Source organism: Triturus cristatus, chromosome 1_2 (genome assembly GCF_964204655.1).
Source record: "Triturus cristatus chromosome 1_2, aTriCri1.1, whole genome shotgun sequence".
NCBI lineage: Eukaryota > Metazoa > Chordata > Amphibia > Caudata > Salamandridae > Triturus > Triturus cristatus.
The window spans coordinates 1,132,685,149-1,132,703,945 of NC_140580.1; the positions used below are offsets into that span (position 1 = coordinate 1,132,685,149).

At 46.9% G+C, this 18,797-nt stretch overlaps 1 protein-coding gene across 2 annotated transcripts in view; it reads left to right on the top strand.

Moving 5' to 3' along the window:
• RALGPS1 (Ral GEF with PH domain and SH3 binding motif 1) overlaps positions 1–18,797 on the top strand; it is a 1,694,135-nt gene that overhangs the window by 1,326,835 nt on the left and 348,503 nt on the right. For both annotated transcript variants that reach the window (XM_085613823.1, XM_085613822.1), the window contains exon 12: positions 15,970–16,037. In XM_085613823.1, the coding sequence (XP_085469949.1) occupies positions 15,970–16,037 (68 nt within the window). The remainder of the gene's footprint in view (positions 1–15,969; positions 16,038–18,797) is intronic.

Consider the following 18,797-nt stretch of genomic DNA (forward strand, 5'->3'; position numbering starts at 1 on the left):
AAAGGCATGGGGAATTTAAGTGATTTGCCCAGAATTACAGTAAGGTGAGCTTATGCCGAAACTCGAACCTGCTCCCCCAGTTCCAAAGTCGGCAGCTCTGCTGCAATGTCACACTCCGGGTAGAGGTAGGGTGGCAGGCAGAAGCTACTTGTAGGCTCAGCTCGTTATAGGCTTGAGGTTCTAACAGGAGCCCGAGCTAAGCCTCGCTCAAGCCATCAGTGGATCGCCCACCTCTAACGAAGGCCCTGTTTCCACTCCTGGCCCTAATGTGGCACACACATGCATAATGGGTGTTCTAATGTCAGAAATAGGGTTTTTGATCTTGGAAGGGTGGCACCTCTACCAACTCAATAATCCCCCTCTGGTTAGGTCAAAACATGTGAGAGAATCTCTGCTTAACCCCTGTCATCTATCGCACAAGCAGCAGTGAATCCCCAGAGAAGTGTATACAAAGGTTTAGCCAGTACCAACAATTGCAAAGTATAGAACCTAACACAATAAATTTCCTGAACCAATTTAGTAAAATATAGGGAAACATGTAATGAGCACAAAGGCACCAGGTTAATCAAAGTTGGTTATGGGGAACCTGAGATAAGATTTTTTTAAGGCAAAAAGTGCCTTGAAATGTCAAGCACTATGGAAAAAAAACAGTTTGTGGGGGACGGGACCTGGGCACAATTTCAGGCAGACTGAAATGGAGCAGAGGTTAGGTTCAACAAGCCGGCAGATCTGGTCAAAGGTTGTACCTTTTGACTTAGTTTCCAACTGCTGGGAAAAGCTTCTCTAGGTCAGTCCTGCAGCCCTTAGTTCCTCAGGGCAGACTTCTGGACAATAGGGTTTTCTACAGGCAGGGTTCTTGCAGGTCTAGCCATCATTAGTTAGCTGACCCTTCTTGGAGCCGGAAGTCCTGCTTTTTGTGTAATTGAAGCAGGTAAACTGGAAGTCAACCATTTGAGCTTTGGAGAGCAGATCCAGCCGCTGAGTGCCAGCAGGATTCAGGCGACCTTGGGTCTTTGAGTCCTTGTGTGAGTCCTCTTCTTCCGTTAGAAGTCAGGATTCTTCGTCCTGGGTCTTCCTCTTAAGATGGAGTCTTCCCAGGTCCAGGAATGTTCTGCGGAGGTGGTGGCTAAGGTGCTAGATTTATCCTGAGCACAAGCCATTGATTGGAGAAACTCTATCCCCCAGTCATAGCAATGTTCTCCACTTACCTAATTTTGCAGCACTTCCACTTTGCTCTACTGTAACATTTCTCAGGATCCCAAATTTCCTCTGTGTAATATAAGTTAACTTCCAATTGGTTAATTGGGCTAACACACTTGATACCCGTGATTTGTGGGATTAAAACTCACAACTTGAAACAATGTCTATGATGACAATTGAGTGAAGTGGTCACCATAGATTGTAAGGTGATTTACTTCTGGTTCTGCATTTTATATTTTATCGTTGTCTGCAGGCCGAATTAGAAAGGATTGCTGTGTTTGTTGCGTAATGATTGGGCACCATTGGCTACAGGCGCAGATTAATATTTTATGTCTCTTGGGTGTGATTCGACTAGGCTTGGAAGGTTCCTCCTGGGTTGATGGATGACCAATTTCACTGGAACCCTAAACTTTTCCCTGAGTCATCTCAGGGTGTTTTAATATGTGCTGAGTGCAGTTTTGTGCCTGGGTGGATTAACCATAGGACTTTGCCAACGGCACTGTTTGCGCACTGCACAGTGGGCAATATTGGCTTGTACTGTTGGCGTGCATCATGTTGTGTGTATGTGTGTTTGTTATTATGGGACTCGTGTGTTCTGATCTATCTGAGGGCTTTCTGTAGATTTCCACGGTGGTCACTGTTCTCGAAGAGCACGCAAGAGGAAGCCCTTTTGCCACAATATCCAAGGGCCTTCCTCCTGTGCACTGTGCTGCATGCATTCACAGTGGTTCTCTGTTGTTTATTTAACTCGTTTTTTCTAACACTTGCACACAATAATAGGTCAGAAGGGGAGAATCAATATTCATGTAGTGGGTTAGTGCTAAGGTGATGGGGGTTATGTGCCCTTTTAAAATGTTACAATGTGATTTGTTGGAGCAATGATCATGCTCTGCTGACTTTGCAACTCCTGTCATTCACCTTCATTTAATCCCTTGAATTTGGGAGAGAGACATTCTTTTTGCCTCTCCTAGGAATGCTGTCCCATTTCTTGTTTATTTGGCTGCAGACTTGAAACTTAGCATTTCTCTGAGTTTGACCTGCTTTTGATAGCCTTTATGACAAATGACTTCTCCGTAATTTAATAGTTTGTTTGCTGCTGTGTCTGCATTTAACTATTTTCTGAATTGCACCTTTTTTTAGATTTCAACAACTTTTTGCTGTCTGAATGATATCTTTTACATTTTTTAATAAACCTTCTAGGTGTTCTCATTTTCAATCTCGCAGTCCCTTTCTGATCCAGTCCTTTCTTATTTACTGTATTTCGAAATGCTTTTCTGAATCTTTTCTCTAGGGACACTATCGCCTAGAATGTGAGGTTAACACCGTCCCCGATATTCACAATCGTCGGGTGTGCCACTGTAATGCAGAGTTCTTAGGGCCCTGCACAATACCATCACTTCCACAACCACAACGATTGTGTGTATCAGCAATGTGCGTTTGACAGTGTTGTGTATGTGCCCAAAAGAAATGATGCTGTGGGCATGTAAACAAGATTTCTGCAAGACTATAAAATCTGACCTGTTGGTTTTGCCAATGTTTGTCAATTTGGGTCAGATGCCACACAGTCGCTTCCTCTGATATGATTTCTTTGTCCTGTGACTGAGAGAGCAATAGCTGAACAAAGTTCCCGCTAGCTCATCTATAATAGTGACATCAACATGCAAATGAGTGGCTTAGAAATCACAAAACTCCTGACCTCTTTTGGTTCCAAGGTGTTGGCAGACAGACATTGAGTTCGACCAGGGTGGCAATGCCAGGGCAAGGCTTGCAGCGATGAGCAGCCAGGGTGGTGGTAGTGTGGTGAGGCTCCGGGGGTGCTGCACTATCTAGAACACCGATGAAGAGATCAAGACATTCATTCCTGCTTAATGAACCCCCCCCCCAAATACTGGGCATGCAGGGGGGCTCTGGTGGCAGGGTCATGCCTTCAACTTGCCCAGGCTATGTAAGTGATTCAAAAGTAAAGCATAGAGCCATGGGTCCATCTGCATTTGTGAATGGACGGTGCTCGAATGCCCAAGCCCCTGGTCCACTCACATTCAGCCACAAACTTACCCAGAACATGATTCCTGGATATTCAGTCCAAGTATTCGCTCAGTCGAATAATCGCAAGATCGGAGACTGAATGTGTACATCCTTTTAGTTACAGCAAAATTGCAAGCCCTGTAGGCAGTGCTTAATTTGTAAAAAAAAACATAAGTGCCAGGTCACTTGTCAGGAGGTCACCGCGGCTTGCACCACCCATTGCCCCGTCAGCGCAGCCATCACAGTACCTGCACAACCACTAATCATCACACTGCTACAAGTGTGACCGTTTAGACTGTTTGTGGCTCCAAAAGCTATAAGAATGGCTTGAGAAGCGGTATCAGTTGTTTTAAAAAACACATATATATATATTGAATTAATAAAACAACTGTTCTGCTTATGTCTGAATCACTCAAACAGCGCCACCATGTGGCAGCTGTTATAAGTCGTGGTGTTGACAATTAAGTGCCAGTGCCGAGCACAGTAAACGACCGGCTCAAATTAAGCACTGCCTGCAGGACTGGATATGGCTTGGGGGTGTATAGATGTGTGCATGTATGTGGTATATTTGTATAGCGTTTACCTAGCCATAAAGGAAGTGGCGCGCTGGGCCACTATCAAATGTATCTATTTACTAGGACAAGGCCAGTCCATTTTAGGGAAAACCTAATGTACATATTTCCTTCATTTCAAAGGATGAAGTGCAAGAAGCATTTATGACATTTTATCAACGTCATGACCATTCATTCAAGTAGTGCTTCCTAAACTGTGGGTCCTGATTCGCTGATTGGTTGAAAGCTGATTTTTGGTGGGGCACGAAAGTCCAAACAAAAAATAAAGATGCCTTTAACCCCTTCGCGGCGGCGCAAATTCCGCCGCGGCGCTGGGGGAGTGTGGGGTGAGTGCGGCGCCGCCATGCTCGTGACGGAACCATGCCGTTATGAGTCACGGGCGAGCTGTGCTCATGACGGAGTGGTTCCGTCACGACGCCGCCCACTCGTTATTTCGCCCGCACAGGCGGGGAATCAATGACGCGTGGGCAGAGCGGCCGCAGCATGACGGAACCACGCCGTCATGAGCACACGCCGCCCGTGGCTCATGACGACGTGGTTCCGTCATGCGCATGCAAGGGGTTAAATTCTTTATTTGTTGTCACATTTGCTGAGCTTCAAAGACAGAGGTCAAAGGTCCGGCTATGTCTTCTACTGCTTATGATTTTTAACATGGGACTGGTGTTTAAAACTCCACTCTGCAGTCAGAGAAGGAAAAGTAAAGTGAAATATGACACAATCTTGCTGGGGTACATGAAGCGTGAAAGGAAAGACTGTCATGATACACAACAAAATGTAACTTCCTGTAAATGAACTGCTCACAGGGCCGGCTGTAGGGCGGTGCGATCGGTGCCACCGCACCGGGCGCTGTCTTGGGGTGGGGGCGCCATGTTTATTGTTTTATAAACACCAGATGCCATGTTCCTTGTCCCAGCAATTTCTAAGCATCAATAAAAATGTCACCAGAACTCCGGCGATCAATGTTCTTCCTGGAGACTGATGGAGCTTTGTCTGGTAGATTCAGTTTTGACTCATCATGGCGCAGAAGGGCGTCCCATTCAGATCACAAAGTGCATGCACTATACATAGGGCCATGGGTTATCGCTTTTGACACAGAGATTCTTATGTTACCTGCAGTTTAAAAGTTAAAATCGTAATATAGAGCAGTGGGCTATTAACTGTCAACTACAAGCAATATATCACAGCTACATGTTTTTTGCCCAGTCTTTCCTTATCCTAATATTGCCAAAAGGGGACATTTGGGTATAAATAGTTTCTTATCATTAAAGAAAACCCTTGACAATGGTGTTACATTTTAAATTCTGAATTTGTGCTTTTCCAGACTAAGGACTCTTATCCTATACTGCCTACCAGTATGGATGCCATGTCACCCCTACACCTTGTAGGCCTCTGTCATATGTAGCATTTCCTATAAACTGATTTACATAGGTATGATTGTCTCCGTGCAACGTACGTGTGATGTAAAGTTGTCTGACACTTTAAACTGGTATGAGTGGCGCTATAAAAATAAATGAATCTAAGAGACAGTGGTTATGGAGACTTGGGGGGCATTGTCAAATGCTGAGTGAGGGAATACGTGGCGAGGTGGTCATTGGGGGGCGATGGGGGGCACCAAATAAACGTTTCGCACAGGGCGCCACCAGTACTAAAGCTGGCCCTGACTGCACACATTCATCAGTTAGAAAAGCAAACATTAAGCACTTTTTGTGTAATTCGGAAGTGAGATGGAAACAAAGATTTTATAGGGTCAGAGCTAAACAAGACACTTTACTTGGTGAAGCACAAATAATAAATATTAATTGAAACCCAATTTCCACACATCATCATTTGTGTGCTATATAGTTTAATCAGTAAAACTGCGTGCCCATACACATTTAGTGACCATTTCAATGAGAATGTAAATGATTGCACTGCCACACGATGCTTTAGTTACATAAAAAACACCCACCTCATGTCCGTTAAAGGTAGGTAAGTCCCAAAAGTTTGTCTTTCTAAAAAATTGGGTCGTGGTTCTAAAAAGTTTGGGAAGCACTGCACCGAAGGCTGGTACACTCCCCTGGCGCTGAGCCCAAGTGCTGTGACCTGCAGTGGGTTCGCCTTTTAGTAGATCCTTGTTCCATAAATGTGAAAGTTCACCGGGGGTTGGCTTCCCCCTGCCTCCCCACAGCCCTCTTTGTGCCGGCCGAGCCCGTCTTCGCTCATTTCTCCAGCACTTGCATTCTGAGTAGATAGTTTGAATGAAGGCCTTCAGTGTCCTCCGGTTTTTGCTTTTTAATGCGGTTTGACATTAGCTGTTCACATTAGTTATGCATGAGAGGAGATGTGAGCACCCCGCTGGGGAGTTCAAAGGCTCCCTGCTGTGCAGCTGCTTTCCCAAAACAAGAAGCCCTGCTCCCGGAGAATGCGCGGGGGAGGGGCCTTGTGCGCATCAAGGCCGCGCGTCACCAGGCCACCGTCACCGTCAAACGCTTGATGAAAGCAGCCTCCTCAGGCGCACCGTCCCTAAGTACCTCAGAATAGAGGCTACCTCAGCTGTGACCAGCCGCGGTCCGTGCAGGTAACCGTGGTGAGGCCATGTAAGGGGGGATTTCGAGGGGCGATGCCGAGGGAAAATTAATTATTTATTTACTTTTTCCTATGCATCCTGCCTCGAAATCCCCCCTTACTCTGCCCCACCGCGGTTACCTGCACAGACCGCGGCTGGCGGTGGCCCACTGTTACGGACTTGTGAGGCTTCCTACGTTGCCAGTTTACCAACTGCGTGCATTGGTCACAAGCTTTGGTAAAGCCAATTGGTCCGTTTTGTTATCAGTGAAAGTGCTGCTAATAGTAACTGATGGAGACCTTTATGTTAGGGTGCCCAGATTCTGAGAAGTAAAAACTGGAACAGGTCAGGCATAGAAGAAGGACTACTGGCTGACAGTGATCAAGGTATATATCTGGCCTGTCACAGCCTTATAAATATATATATATATATATTGCAGGATAATATCACCCTGCAAAACGGTATTGTCTGAAATTACTACTGTAATTAATCTTTTTCTTTCGGACAGCGCAGTAGGAGGTAGGATGCAAATGCAGTCATTCAAAGGCAAACAAGGCTTTGTCAATGTAGTATTCGCTATGGCAGGACCTCCAGCCTGTGCCCCTCTGCCTCCCACGCTGTCTCCCCTCTGATGGGAGCAGGCAGCTGGCCTCCTTCTGTGCTGCCTGCAACAAAAAGATGTCATGTGACGCCCTGCATACCTTTCAATTCTGCTTTCAAGTTTAAAATTAGATAAAGCGTTGGTTGGCTGGGACAGTCCTCTGAAAACCAGGACCGTCCAGGGGAATCCAGGACGTGTGGTCACCCCAGTTTATGTGCGAGTTTGTTTAGGGTAATACTGTGAGAACGTCACTGAATGGAGGGATTATGTGAGTGAGTGGATATTGGTGTTTGTGAGGCCACTGGAATTATAGGATTCTGCAGCCGCAACATTATCCGCATTAGGGCCACAGTTTCCATATAATCCATCATCTGTTGCAAAATCTTCAGATAAAAAAAAAAATGGTTTACAGCTCAAAAACTGGCAAAAAAAATGCCAACGTGTTCCCGCGCAGTGGAGGGCACTTCACAATGGTGACTGGCCATCTTTCCATTGCTTATTGTTGTTCAATTACTACTAATGCATGCTTGGAAGGGTGAATGGGTGAGTAACTGTGTACGAGGATGGATGAATGCAGCAATAGCAGGAGGGGAAGGGAGCCTTCTGCTACCAGTACGACTGTACCACCCTTAAGCATCCTGACCTCGGCAATCCATGCGCTTATTTACACTAGTTGTGTTACTTTGTCCCTGATCGCAGTCGCGCTTCCGACCCGGAAAGGAAGCTGATCAAAAGCAGGCTGGTTTTATTTGCCAATGGTCTCCTTTGTGTCTTGCAAATATAAAAATAAGCATTGGCATAGCCAATAGGTCTCGCTTTTGGGACCTTATAAGTATTTAGTTATGCAGCACAAGATCCTTGGTGCAACAACATACACTGTTGCATGGTTAAACACTTATAAGGTCCCAAAGGCGAGGCCTATTGGCTATGCCAATGCTTGTTTGTTAAAGCTTCCATTTTAGAATAGTTGGCATGTACGTGCAAGCAAGGGGTATATCAGTGAGTGAAGACCGATCCGTGAGTGAGGTAGGGTGCAGTGAGTAGTGACTGACTCAGGCAAACAGCAAAAGACCCCCGATATAATACAAATCTTCACTGTCCTGGTAAAGGCCAATAAGCAATTAACATTAACATCTCCCTGTAATGGATTCAGATGTCACCGAGGTTTCTTCAAAAGGCTAACAGTGCGGGGGGCGGGGTGGATTGTTGACTACATTATGTCAGCCTCCCTGAAGTCCTGCTTTTAAAGTTGGGTTTTCTCTATTGAGGTGCACAGGCCCAAAGATAAGATCTGCCAGAGGCGGGAGCCCGGGGCAGCTCACGGGCTGAGGAGGGAAGGCGCGGAGGCGGGAAAAGTGCTTGTCAAAGAGGGAAGTGAAAAGGGCGGGGGAGCGGGCAGAAAACGAAGCGCAGAGAAAAGAGAGTAGCAGTAAAACACGTAAAGGAAATAATAGACGAAAGGAAAAATAAAATGATGAGATAAGATAGAAAGAGGTGTAGAGAAGATGAACAGTGTAAATCCCAAAGAGAGAAGAAGGTGACAGATAACAGGCGAGTTAAACACGATAAAAGAAAGAGGTGTAGAGAAGATGAACAGTGTAAATCCCAAAGAGAGAAGAAGGTGACAGATAACAGGCGAGTTAAACACGATAAAAGAAGAGATTCGGCAGAGGGCAAATGGAGAAGGCATGAATGAAAGAACAGGAGAAAACAGACATACACAGAGATATCAGGGGATTCTAACACTTTATATACTTCTTTATGTAACGTAAACTCATCTAACCTGCGTTTACGCACATCAGCAAAATCCGAGAGAACCAGAAAAGTCCTTTTTAGGTCTCGGCTAGCGAAGGCTGCGCTTGCGCAGTCTCGCTCGCGAGATTTAACGTTTTCAGAAGAGGGGCTTGAACCCGCCCCTCTTCTCCCCTCTTCTCCATTGGCTGGCCTCTTAAATGCTGGTCAGCCATTGGAGAAGAGCTTTGTCTCTCCAAACAAGCCCCATCTTTTTCGGATTCGGGGGCGTGTTTTTTACTTTCTTTCTCTCCTCTGGAATGTAAACATTCCAGCCAATGGCAAGAGGAGAGAAAGAAAAACACGCCCCCGAATCTGAAAATGCCGCTGCGTTTCTCCGAGGCATTTCTGCTTGACCTCGGAGAAAGGCGGTGGTGTTCAGGGCGATTCCCTCAATGACTGGCAGCTGGGCTCGCTCGCCGCGGTTGTTATTGCAATCTTGCGGATTTTCGAAAACAAAAACCTATCACCCTGTATTCCCTACCCGATTACATCATTGAATTATCTAAACAAGCCTCAGCTAGTCAGTCCCGCTCCACACTGGCTTCCTCAAATGTACACACTCCGTCGATTATCTGCTAATTTAGATAAGTGTGTTTTTAAATTATCTTAAAATGTGATTTCAATTTCACAATTTAGAATGCAGTGTTTGGTCCGAATAGAAAAGTGAAGGAGAAGAGGGCTGCGTTCGCACACTGCCGGTGTCGGGAAGCTGATGATGCTTCAGATGCTGCTTGATAAAACCTTGCAAAAGTAGGTGCACATTATTGAGCCATTTTTTCCTGAAAAACGTAGTTTGCTGCGAATCTAAAACTGCTGCTTGCCGGTGCATCGGAGCTCAGAACCAGATAATTTCTAGTGTAGGGTAAACCACTTCTTGCGCAACACATATTGTATACAGGTAGATGTTAGTCTCTTCTCTCTTTCCATATCTCTGTCACTGATGCGTGCCAGTTGAAGGCCGAACAAAGATGGCCGTAGTTAGCTTTCCACCTTACGAGCACGCATGCGCATATTCTGTGTGTTCATACGACAGACCGTTAACACGCCTTCGTAGTATATCCTTCCTTCTGCGCTTGCGTAGCTGAAGCCCGCACAAATTTTGTAAATGGAAGACAGGTAGAAAAGAGGGCGAGGTGCAAACTCGAAGTCTCATACAGGTACGGGGCCGGGAGTGGGAAAGAACCACTGAGATTAAGGGGATGGTTTCGCAGATACCGGTGCGAAAGCTGGGGATGTTCTGTGCAGAGACCTTGGAGTGGGGGCACCACGGGACCTAGATACAAGTACATGGTGAGAGTTGAATACAAGTACATTGGCATTGGGATACTCAGGACTTGACAGTTTCTCCGGAAGAACAGAAGCCTTTCTCCATGGTCATACTTTGATAGGAAGAAGCTGCAGGACTAGAGGTTGGGATGGAGGAGATGAATGCACGGGGCTGGCTAGGACAGAGAAACCTGATTCCAAAAGACTGGGATGCGCTTCAATACTTAAGGAATGTTAGCAAGTGCTGCATGAGAACAACCTTTTACAGTACAGTTATCTGGGGGCCCTATAAAAGATGGGGAGCGTACATTGCAGTTTTATTTTTTTTAACTGCGTGTGTCATGTTTGCTGGCAGTGTTCTCACATGTGACTGTTTCTGACGAGCACTAAAGCTGGTGTAATGGGTGGCTCTCTGTGTGTGGGTGGCTTTGTGTGTGTGGGTGCAAGTGCAATAGGTCTCGCATTTGAGAGTGTCATGAGCAATGCCAATAGCTCTAACTTTAACAATGCCGAGACCATTGCATTGTTAATGCTTGTATCTCTGTTTAGACTGTCATTTCAGTCAACAGACAAAGGTTGTCACGCGCACGTCAAAACCCTGGTTCGTGCGCGTTCATCTTCCCCAAGCACGCACTAGCCGGTGGTAGGCACTAGCCTGGAGCTTCACAGCTCACCTCTTGCAAGGGGTTATTTCAGTGCGTGCACGCAGTTACACAAACGCCAGGTTATGTTATTATTTTCTTATGTTGTAACCGATTGGGCTGTGTAATTATTTGCCTTTCTAGATGAAATGTGCCTGCCTGTGCTCCAATCACTGTCTTTGTCAGCAGATAAAGCATGTATTTTCGGTGCTTCGTGTTCAGAAGTCTTTGTAAGGTAGTGTGCACGAGTAAGCTGCCGTAAAACGTATGCCCGCACTGTGTTGTTTTGGACATTTCTAGGTAACTGCCAGGTGTTTGTGCCCTGCACGCAGCTGGTAACCTCCTTGATTCTGAGGATTCTGTTCCATGGTCTGTGCTTTTGGGATCATAACTTGTTGAAGCTCTCCGTTGTGGGGGGAGAGGCTGAGGTTTATTTTCATTTTGACACGTCGAACATTCTGCGTGTGACGCATCAAACAGATCTGACAGCAGTTGTTAGTTAATGACTTGCCTGGGCTGTCTATCGGAAGCAAACGCGCTCATGTTGGGGGGGGGCACCGTTTCTCAGTGAATCTGCAGTTGTGCGCTACAGTTGCTCACGTACTCTTCATGGCTGTGAACATCCAGGACCTGATCACACTAGTATAACTTCTGCGGTGTGTCATATAATAGAGGCCGTGTTTACATTCGAGTGCTTTAGGGGCTGGAGGGTATCCTCTGTTTGGACAGACATTTTTATTGCTTATGAAAATGTGAAAATGTGGTTGATTGACGTTTAAATATACTTGTTTTCTTATAAGGCATGGGAAAGTGCAGATTAGCAAAACAAAAAGCAGTCTTCAAAAAGGGACCCGGCAACATTGAGCTGGGAGATGAGCAGTGAGTGGTGAGCGTCTGACGTGAGCGTAGTCAAAGAAGAGCGAGCGTCACCCCTGGGGCCTGCCTACGAAGCCAGGAAGAGGTCGGGCTGGAGGTTTCCCTTAAAGGCATAGGCACCGCAATGAGCCTGTTGCATAGCGGGCTGACTGTATTGAGCCAGGAATAGGTTAAAGGCCCGGAAGAGTTCCTTTTGCCAATGAGAGCTGTAAACCTAGGCAACGGGCAACGCCGCGTCTGCATGGTTGAAGGAGCTTGTTTAATCTGCATGTAAAGCACACCAATACCTTTGTGAGTGTGCACAATATAGAACTGCAAAGGCAATTTACGGCGAAATAGTGAACTGCTGCAGAGTTAAGCATTTGTGGCCCTCACAATACCGCCAGCAGAGTGCAAGTCAAACAGGGGCATCAAAGGAAGCAGAGGAGATGGACGGGGACAGCTGGACATAGCGACGCGACCCGAGCCCCTTACAATAAGAGACGCGCTCTGTGGTGGGGGAGGGGGAAGAGCGTTGAAGCGCGCACTTGGGAGAGCAAGCAAGAGGAAAGCCAGATGGCGCCTGATCGAGTGATGAGAGGAATGCGCGTTACTGTGCGCGTAACCGCATGGTGTAGGCCAGCAAAAGCTTGTGGTCGAATTTCTGAAGCCCACAGACTAAATGTCTCGCTTGAGTCAGCGAATACGCTGGCTCACGCAAGACCTAAAAACCATGTTGGGGCTCAGGGTGCCACACAGTGGTCACAAATATATTTTTTTCTGACATGAATTTTCAATTATGACTGGAAATACCTCAATCTAGTGACTTATCTCCCTGCTACCATTCCCGGCCAAGGTCCTAGAGAAAATCATCAGCAGATATTTCACCGAAAAACTCAACGTCCACCAATTCCACGTCACCTTTCAAGCCTAACCACAGCATGGACACTGCCCTCATTGGTGCCATGAATGACATCCGCATGACTCTGGACAGAAGAGACATGGCTGCCCTTATCCACCTGCACCTCTCCAAAGTGTTTGACACAGTCACCCATACATCCTTATCCAACGTCTACACAAATCCAAGAACATGCACTCCTGTGGATCTCCTCCTTCCAGACCAGAGGGACCCAGTCAAACTGCCTGCCATCGTACAACTCGGATGTTTGCGACCTCATCTACAGAGCTCCGAAAGGATCCTCTCTGAGCAGTGCTTAATTTGTAAAAGAATAAGTGCTAGGGCTCTCTTGGGGACGCCACTGCATCTTGCACCACAAATTGCCCCTGCCATGCTGCCAATGATGGTAACAATAAGACTACTAACCATTACACTCCTACAATTGTGACAAATCCGAACTACTTCAACCCCCCAAAGCTATAAGCATGGCTTGGGCAGCAGGCAATAGGCATTGTCACTGTATATTGAATAAATATTTAACTGTCGTTGTGGTCATCTCTAGATGAGCCAAACAGCACCACCTTGTGTCAGGCTGTCACAAGCACTGGTGCCAAGCACCGGAAAAACACTGGCACAAATCAAGCCCTGTCACCGAGCCTAACCCTCTTCAACACAGACGTGATCCCTCTAGGCAGTATCTACTACTCGTACAACATCAACATCCTCTCATATGCTAACGACACTCAACTCATTCTCTCCCTCACAGACAAGACGCCCAGTACCCGTATCAAGTTCAATGCCTGCATGACTGAAATCACCCACTAGGTGAAGATCAACTGTCTGAAGCTGAACACCAACAAGACCTAAATTGTGATCTTTGGGAAGAGCCTTTCACAGTAGGACTCCACCTGGCAGTCAACAGAGCTAGGAGCAACACCCACCCCCACCACCCACACAAAAAGAACCTCTGGATCAACATTAACAGTAAACTTGACATGTATGCCGCAGTCCACACCATCATCACCTCACGCTTCCATACCCTGAAGATGCTGACGAAGATTTTCAAATGGCTGCCAATCAGCACCCGGAAAACTGTCATGCAAGCCCTGGCCACAAGCAAGCTGGACTACGGGAACACCCTCAATGCCGGGATCAACAAAAAACTCACCAGAAGGCTGCAGACCATTCAGAACCCTGCAGCCAGTATCACTCTCATGCTCCCATACCACACTCACATCACACGACATCTGAAGGACCTGCACTGGTTCCCCATACACAACCGAGCATAATTCAAACTCCTTGCCTACACTTTCAAGGCACTATACAACGCTGGTCCAACGCAACACAAACAATCGCATCTGTTTTCACAAACCTTCCAGACACCTCCGCTCGTCCAGGTTCCTAATTGCACACATCCCACGCATGCAAAAAAAACCACATCTGGCCACACAAGAGTCTCCTCCCTACTTCTTGAATCCTGCAAGAAGCTGAAGACCTGTTTCTTTTTTTTTTTTGTTTAATCATTTTTATTGAGTTTACAGTAAGCCTGGGCGTAGTGGGCGTAGTGGGGCTACGTGAAGCAGCGCGTAGTGTAGCAAAATCTACGCACACTCGCGCGCTCCGCGTAGCCCCCACTACGCGCCGCCCGCCTCCCGCCCTCCCTCATTTTCAAATAATTTAAAGAAGGTTAAAGGTAAATAAACCACCTTAACTTCAGTGCGGCGTCCCGGGGCTCCCTCTTCTTGCTGGACGGTAACTTCTTCACGCAAATGCGCATGCAAATAGAAGAATAGTAAAAAGGTAGAAATTAAAGCGCAGGTGCCTATGTAGAAAGATAAGAAGTAAAGGGTAACCAGAGAAGGTCTTATTTAATTTTCTGAGAAAGAGTAAGAGAAGAGGCATTAGCAATTCTGTGCTCATCACAAATATAGTTCCACCAGGTTAAAGATGATAATTTAGAACTATCTTTCCAGCAGGACAAAATCACTTTAAGTGCTAGAGCAATAAAAAGATCAAACAACAAACAGCAGGCGAGGATGAACCTAGAAAAACATTTTGCATTGATAATGGAATATTACATTGAAATATTTTCATACATTTAGACCAAAGAGATTGCCAAGACTTCAATACATTAGAACAATCATACAGTTGATGAATTAGAGTCCCAGTGTACTCAGAACAGGACCAGCAAAGGGACGAGGAAGTAGGGGAAAACTTGGATATACTAACAGGAGTAATAACAGCTCTACTATAAATAAAGTATAGGGACTGAGTAATACGAGCGGCAATCGAAGTTTTAAATAACTTGGAGCATAATTTATCCCAAGAAGAGATAGAAAGCGACAAACATAAGTCTGTTTCCCAGACTAATTCTGTGTGGGATTTAGGACGTTCAGTAACAGGCGATAACATCTTATAAATATGAGCAGCCTGAGGCCTATGTTCCTGAGAGATACTATATAACGGTGTGGATGCAATAAGTGAGGGAGAAACTGAAGGGAAATTATTAGAGGTTAAATAGGATTGAAAAGCTGTTGATATTAAAAGGTATTCATGAAGAAATGAGTCCGGTAAATGATATTGCAATTGTAACTCAGGGAAGGAAATAACGAAGAGCTGGGTTTTGACCAGTCCCAGGTGTGGCTCAACTCAAACCTGCTCAGAACCCTATACCTTCCCGGGTCATGGTGCACTCTACAAATCTGCATAACATAACATGCAATACCTAAAGCAACTGACTAAAGGATTCCTGACAGGCAGAATTGTTTTTTTTTTTTACTGGAGACTTCACCAAAAAGAGTGCGTAGAAATCTGTAGAAGCAAATCCCCTGCTAAGCGTGGGGAGAGGGCATCACAAGTGGTGGTTGCTTTGTGAGCTTGTGAACACCCACCAAAATGTACATTTGTGGAATTCATAAACTTCTATCTTTCCTGTTCCAACTTTGTAAATTAATAGGAAGGAGAATTATTAAACTCCCTCAGATCTGATGGGGTGGGGATTTGGGGGAGGAGCATAGGGGAGATAGGAGCCAGGGAGAGAGGTGACATCACTTGCCCAGTAGTATAGCGCTTGAACAGTTTACCAGGATTTCTTCTTAGAATGTTTGCAAACTGTAAAAAACATAAAAGTTCATTCAAAGAGAAATGTAAACTTTTTTTAACGAACTGGGACCAGGGTTGTTCCGCACACATAGTTCCTTAGCGCCCATACTCTCTGGATGACTAGAAGCCACGAGTCTTTCAGACACTACTCTTGCATGCCCAGGAAGGTACCTGTGGTCTGTGGTGCCCTCTACTGGAGTAGGAAAGGAGGGACACTGAATAAGCATCTCAGGCGGAGTTGTGAAGGGAAAGGGGCGAAGCTACTGGGAAGGAAATAAAGGAAGGGCTAATGTGCAGTGGAGCAGTAGAAAGCGAAGAAGGACTACTCAGGCCATAAGGTGTACTTGAAGGTTGGAAGACCCTCCATATTCACACACACGCATCTTAATGGTTTGTTTTCTACATTAACCTGTGCATGCATTTCTTTGTTTTGTTGTGGTGTGTAACGTCCACAATCCTTTGCCTTCCAGGTTGTCTTTGCGGATCGAGCCTGGGAACAGTTCTCCCCGGCTGGTGTCATCGAAGGAGGACCTGGCGGGTATGTAGAGCTTGAACCTTCATGGTGCCACGTGTAGTGCAGACAGCCCCGTTTACAGTACTTACAGATTTACAACCACCATCATACTGTACATTTGTCACGTTCACTTCATTTAGAGTAATACATTATTAATGTATTTGAAATGTGGTGACGCTGTAACCACTGCACAGGGAAAACCCATTAATTTTCAGGCTGTGGCTGCTGCACATGAAGTGGCGAATTCTCTCCTGGAGAAATCTGTGGCAGCCATAATTCCACAATTTATTCCTCATTTCTGTGCACACAAAGCCTCTCTACATTTATGTAATACTGAGCATTCTGCATGTGCTACTGTAGTCATGACATCCATGCTCTTACCATGGGTTCCGCTGCTACCTATACACGCGGACCGAGCCGCAACATCAGTTGAGACTGGCAGGGTTTGTATCTAGTGAGCAGTGCAGCTTGTCCACATTGCAGCATCTTCCAGGGTTTGTATCTAGTGAGCAGTGCAGCTTGTCCACATTGCAGCATCTTCCAGGGTTTGTATCTAGTGAGCAGTGCAGCATGTCCACATTGCAGCATCTTCCGGGTTTGTATCTAGTGAGCAGTGCAGCATGTCCACATTGCAGCATCTTCCGGGTTTGTATCTAGTGAGCAGTGCAGCATGTCCACATTGCAGCATCTTCCGGGTTTGTATCTAGTGAGCAGTGCAGCATGTCCACATTGCAGCATCTTCCAGGGTTTGTATCTAGTGAGCAGTGCAGCTTGTCCACATTGCAGCATCTTCCGGGTTTGTATCTAGTGAGCAGTGCAGCATGTCCACATTGCAGCATCTTCCAGGGTTTGTATCTAGTGATCAGTGCAGCATGTCCACATTGCAGCATCTTCCGGGTTTGTATCTAGTGAGCAGTGCAGCTTGTCCACATTGCAGCATCTTCCGGGTTTGTATCTAGTGAGCAGTGCAGCATGTCCACATTGCAGCATCTTCCAGGGTTTGTATCTAGTGAGCAGTGCAGCATGTACACATTGCAGCATCTTCCAGGGTTTGTATCTGGTGAGCAGTGCAGCGTGTCCACATTGCAGCATCTTCCAGGGTTTGTATCTAGTGAGCAGTGCAGCTTGTCCACATTGCAGCATCTTCCAGGGTTTGTATCTAGTGAGCAGTGCAGCAGGTATCCTCCAGTGAGCCAGGAGATGGACGTCCAGTCCATGTGTTGGTGAGGACTGATCATTTCACTGACCTACCATCTCACCGGTCAATAGATTAAAACAGTGCTGTGTTATTTTGCATGATGGTATGCTGTGAGCCACCGTTGAACACCAAACTTTCCACTCTCAAACGCTTTGCCGTCATATTTGAGGTATGGCGGTACCTTAAAAAAATCGAAATGTTCTGAGTGTTTCATTATGTACTTGGATGTTGACTTTGTTTTGGTTGGTAATGTTGTAACAATGTCCACATATCTTCTCGGTATGATAATTTCACTTCATGGAGTGAAAGTTCTGGAAGGAATCTTTCAGTTTGCAGGCCACGTGCAACCATATCTCACCTGTCTGCATTCCCTCCTCGTTAGTCTTCCTCGCCACATGATAACAAGTGAGCTTCAGCTCCACACCAGAACCCTCCAAAGCAAAAAAGTCAGCCTCCCATGCCTCCCATCCCTTCCCAATATGGCCGACCCAGTATACCCATGACCTCTATAAGAGGCGGGCCGGCCCAACCCATCAGCCTGTTTTTTTCGTTCCGCGCTGCAGATTCTCCTGTGCATTTCATCAGGTAAGTTGGGGCCTGGGCCTGCTCTAGCGGTCTTACGGCCCGTGGGACGAGGCCCTGCTCTAGCGGGCTCCTGCTATGGGTGTTTTCCCTCGCCTTGTGCCCTTCCCTTGCCCCCTTAGTTTGCCTGCTCTGCTCTAGCGGTTTTCAGGTTGGGGGCTCTGGGAGTTTGTCCAGCCCTGCTCTAGCGGGCTCTCCTTGCTGGGTCTCCCCGATCCTGATGGCTCCAGGGTGTCACCTCATCCTCTGTTCCCACCCCCCGCCTTTGTTACCTCCTGAGTGCTGGGTGTGGGGGCTCTGGTGGGCTGTGGTCGTAGAGGGTCCCCGGTGTTGTTTTGTCTCTGTGGGGCCCTTCTCCCGATGGGCTTCCCACTTTGTTCCCTGCGAGGGTGGGTTGCCGGGCTGCGATGGTCGCCTCGTTTTGTCCTTCGCAGGGTGGGTACTGTGGTGGTCTAACTCCGAGCTAGGGTACCTGGTTCGAGTCTGGGGAGGGTCGATCAACGTTATGTGTTTCTGAGCGAATCACTTGTTCTCCCCGTGACTGCCAACAATGACTGCCTCCGTATGTTATGGATCTGGTGCTCTTGTGAAGCGCACTGGATTTGTCTTGAGCGCCCCGGTGTTGGTGCTTGTTGTTTCTATCGCTTGCTGCGTGGTGCTTGCTGCTGTGCGCGGCCGGGCGCGTGTCCATGTGACCCACGAGTGTCCCTACCACCTTCGGTGAGGTTGGTTCTCGGCTCCCCTTGCTGTATCCCGGTCGTTGCCATTGGGTTTTCCTTTGTTGCTTCCGGCTCCCGGGCGGATATCCGCGTGTGCTGCAGGGCGCCGCGCGCAGTTCCAGGCGGCCAGAGGTCGCGCACTGCTGTTTTGCCTCGGCTCCCCTGATCCTAGTGGTACTGTGCTGGCTCGTTTACCCTGACGGCGAGCGTCTGGTGAGTTTTGCCCGGATCAGTGCCCCTTGTCGGGTGCCGCACGATTGCGCTCCCCTGGGGCGGCTGCATGGT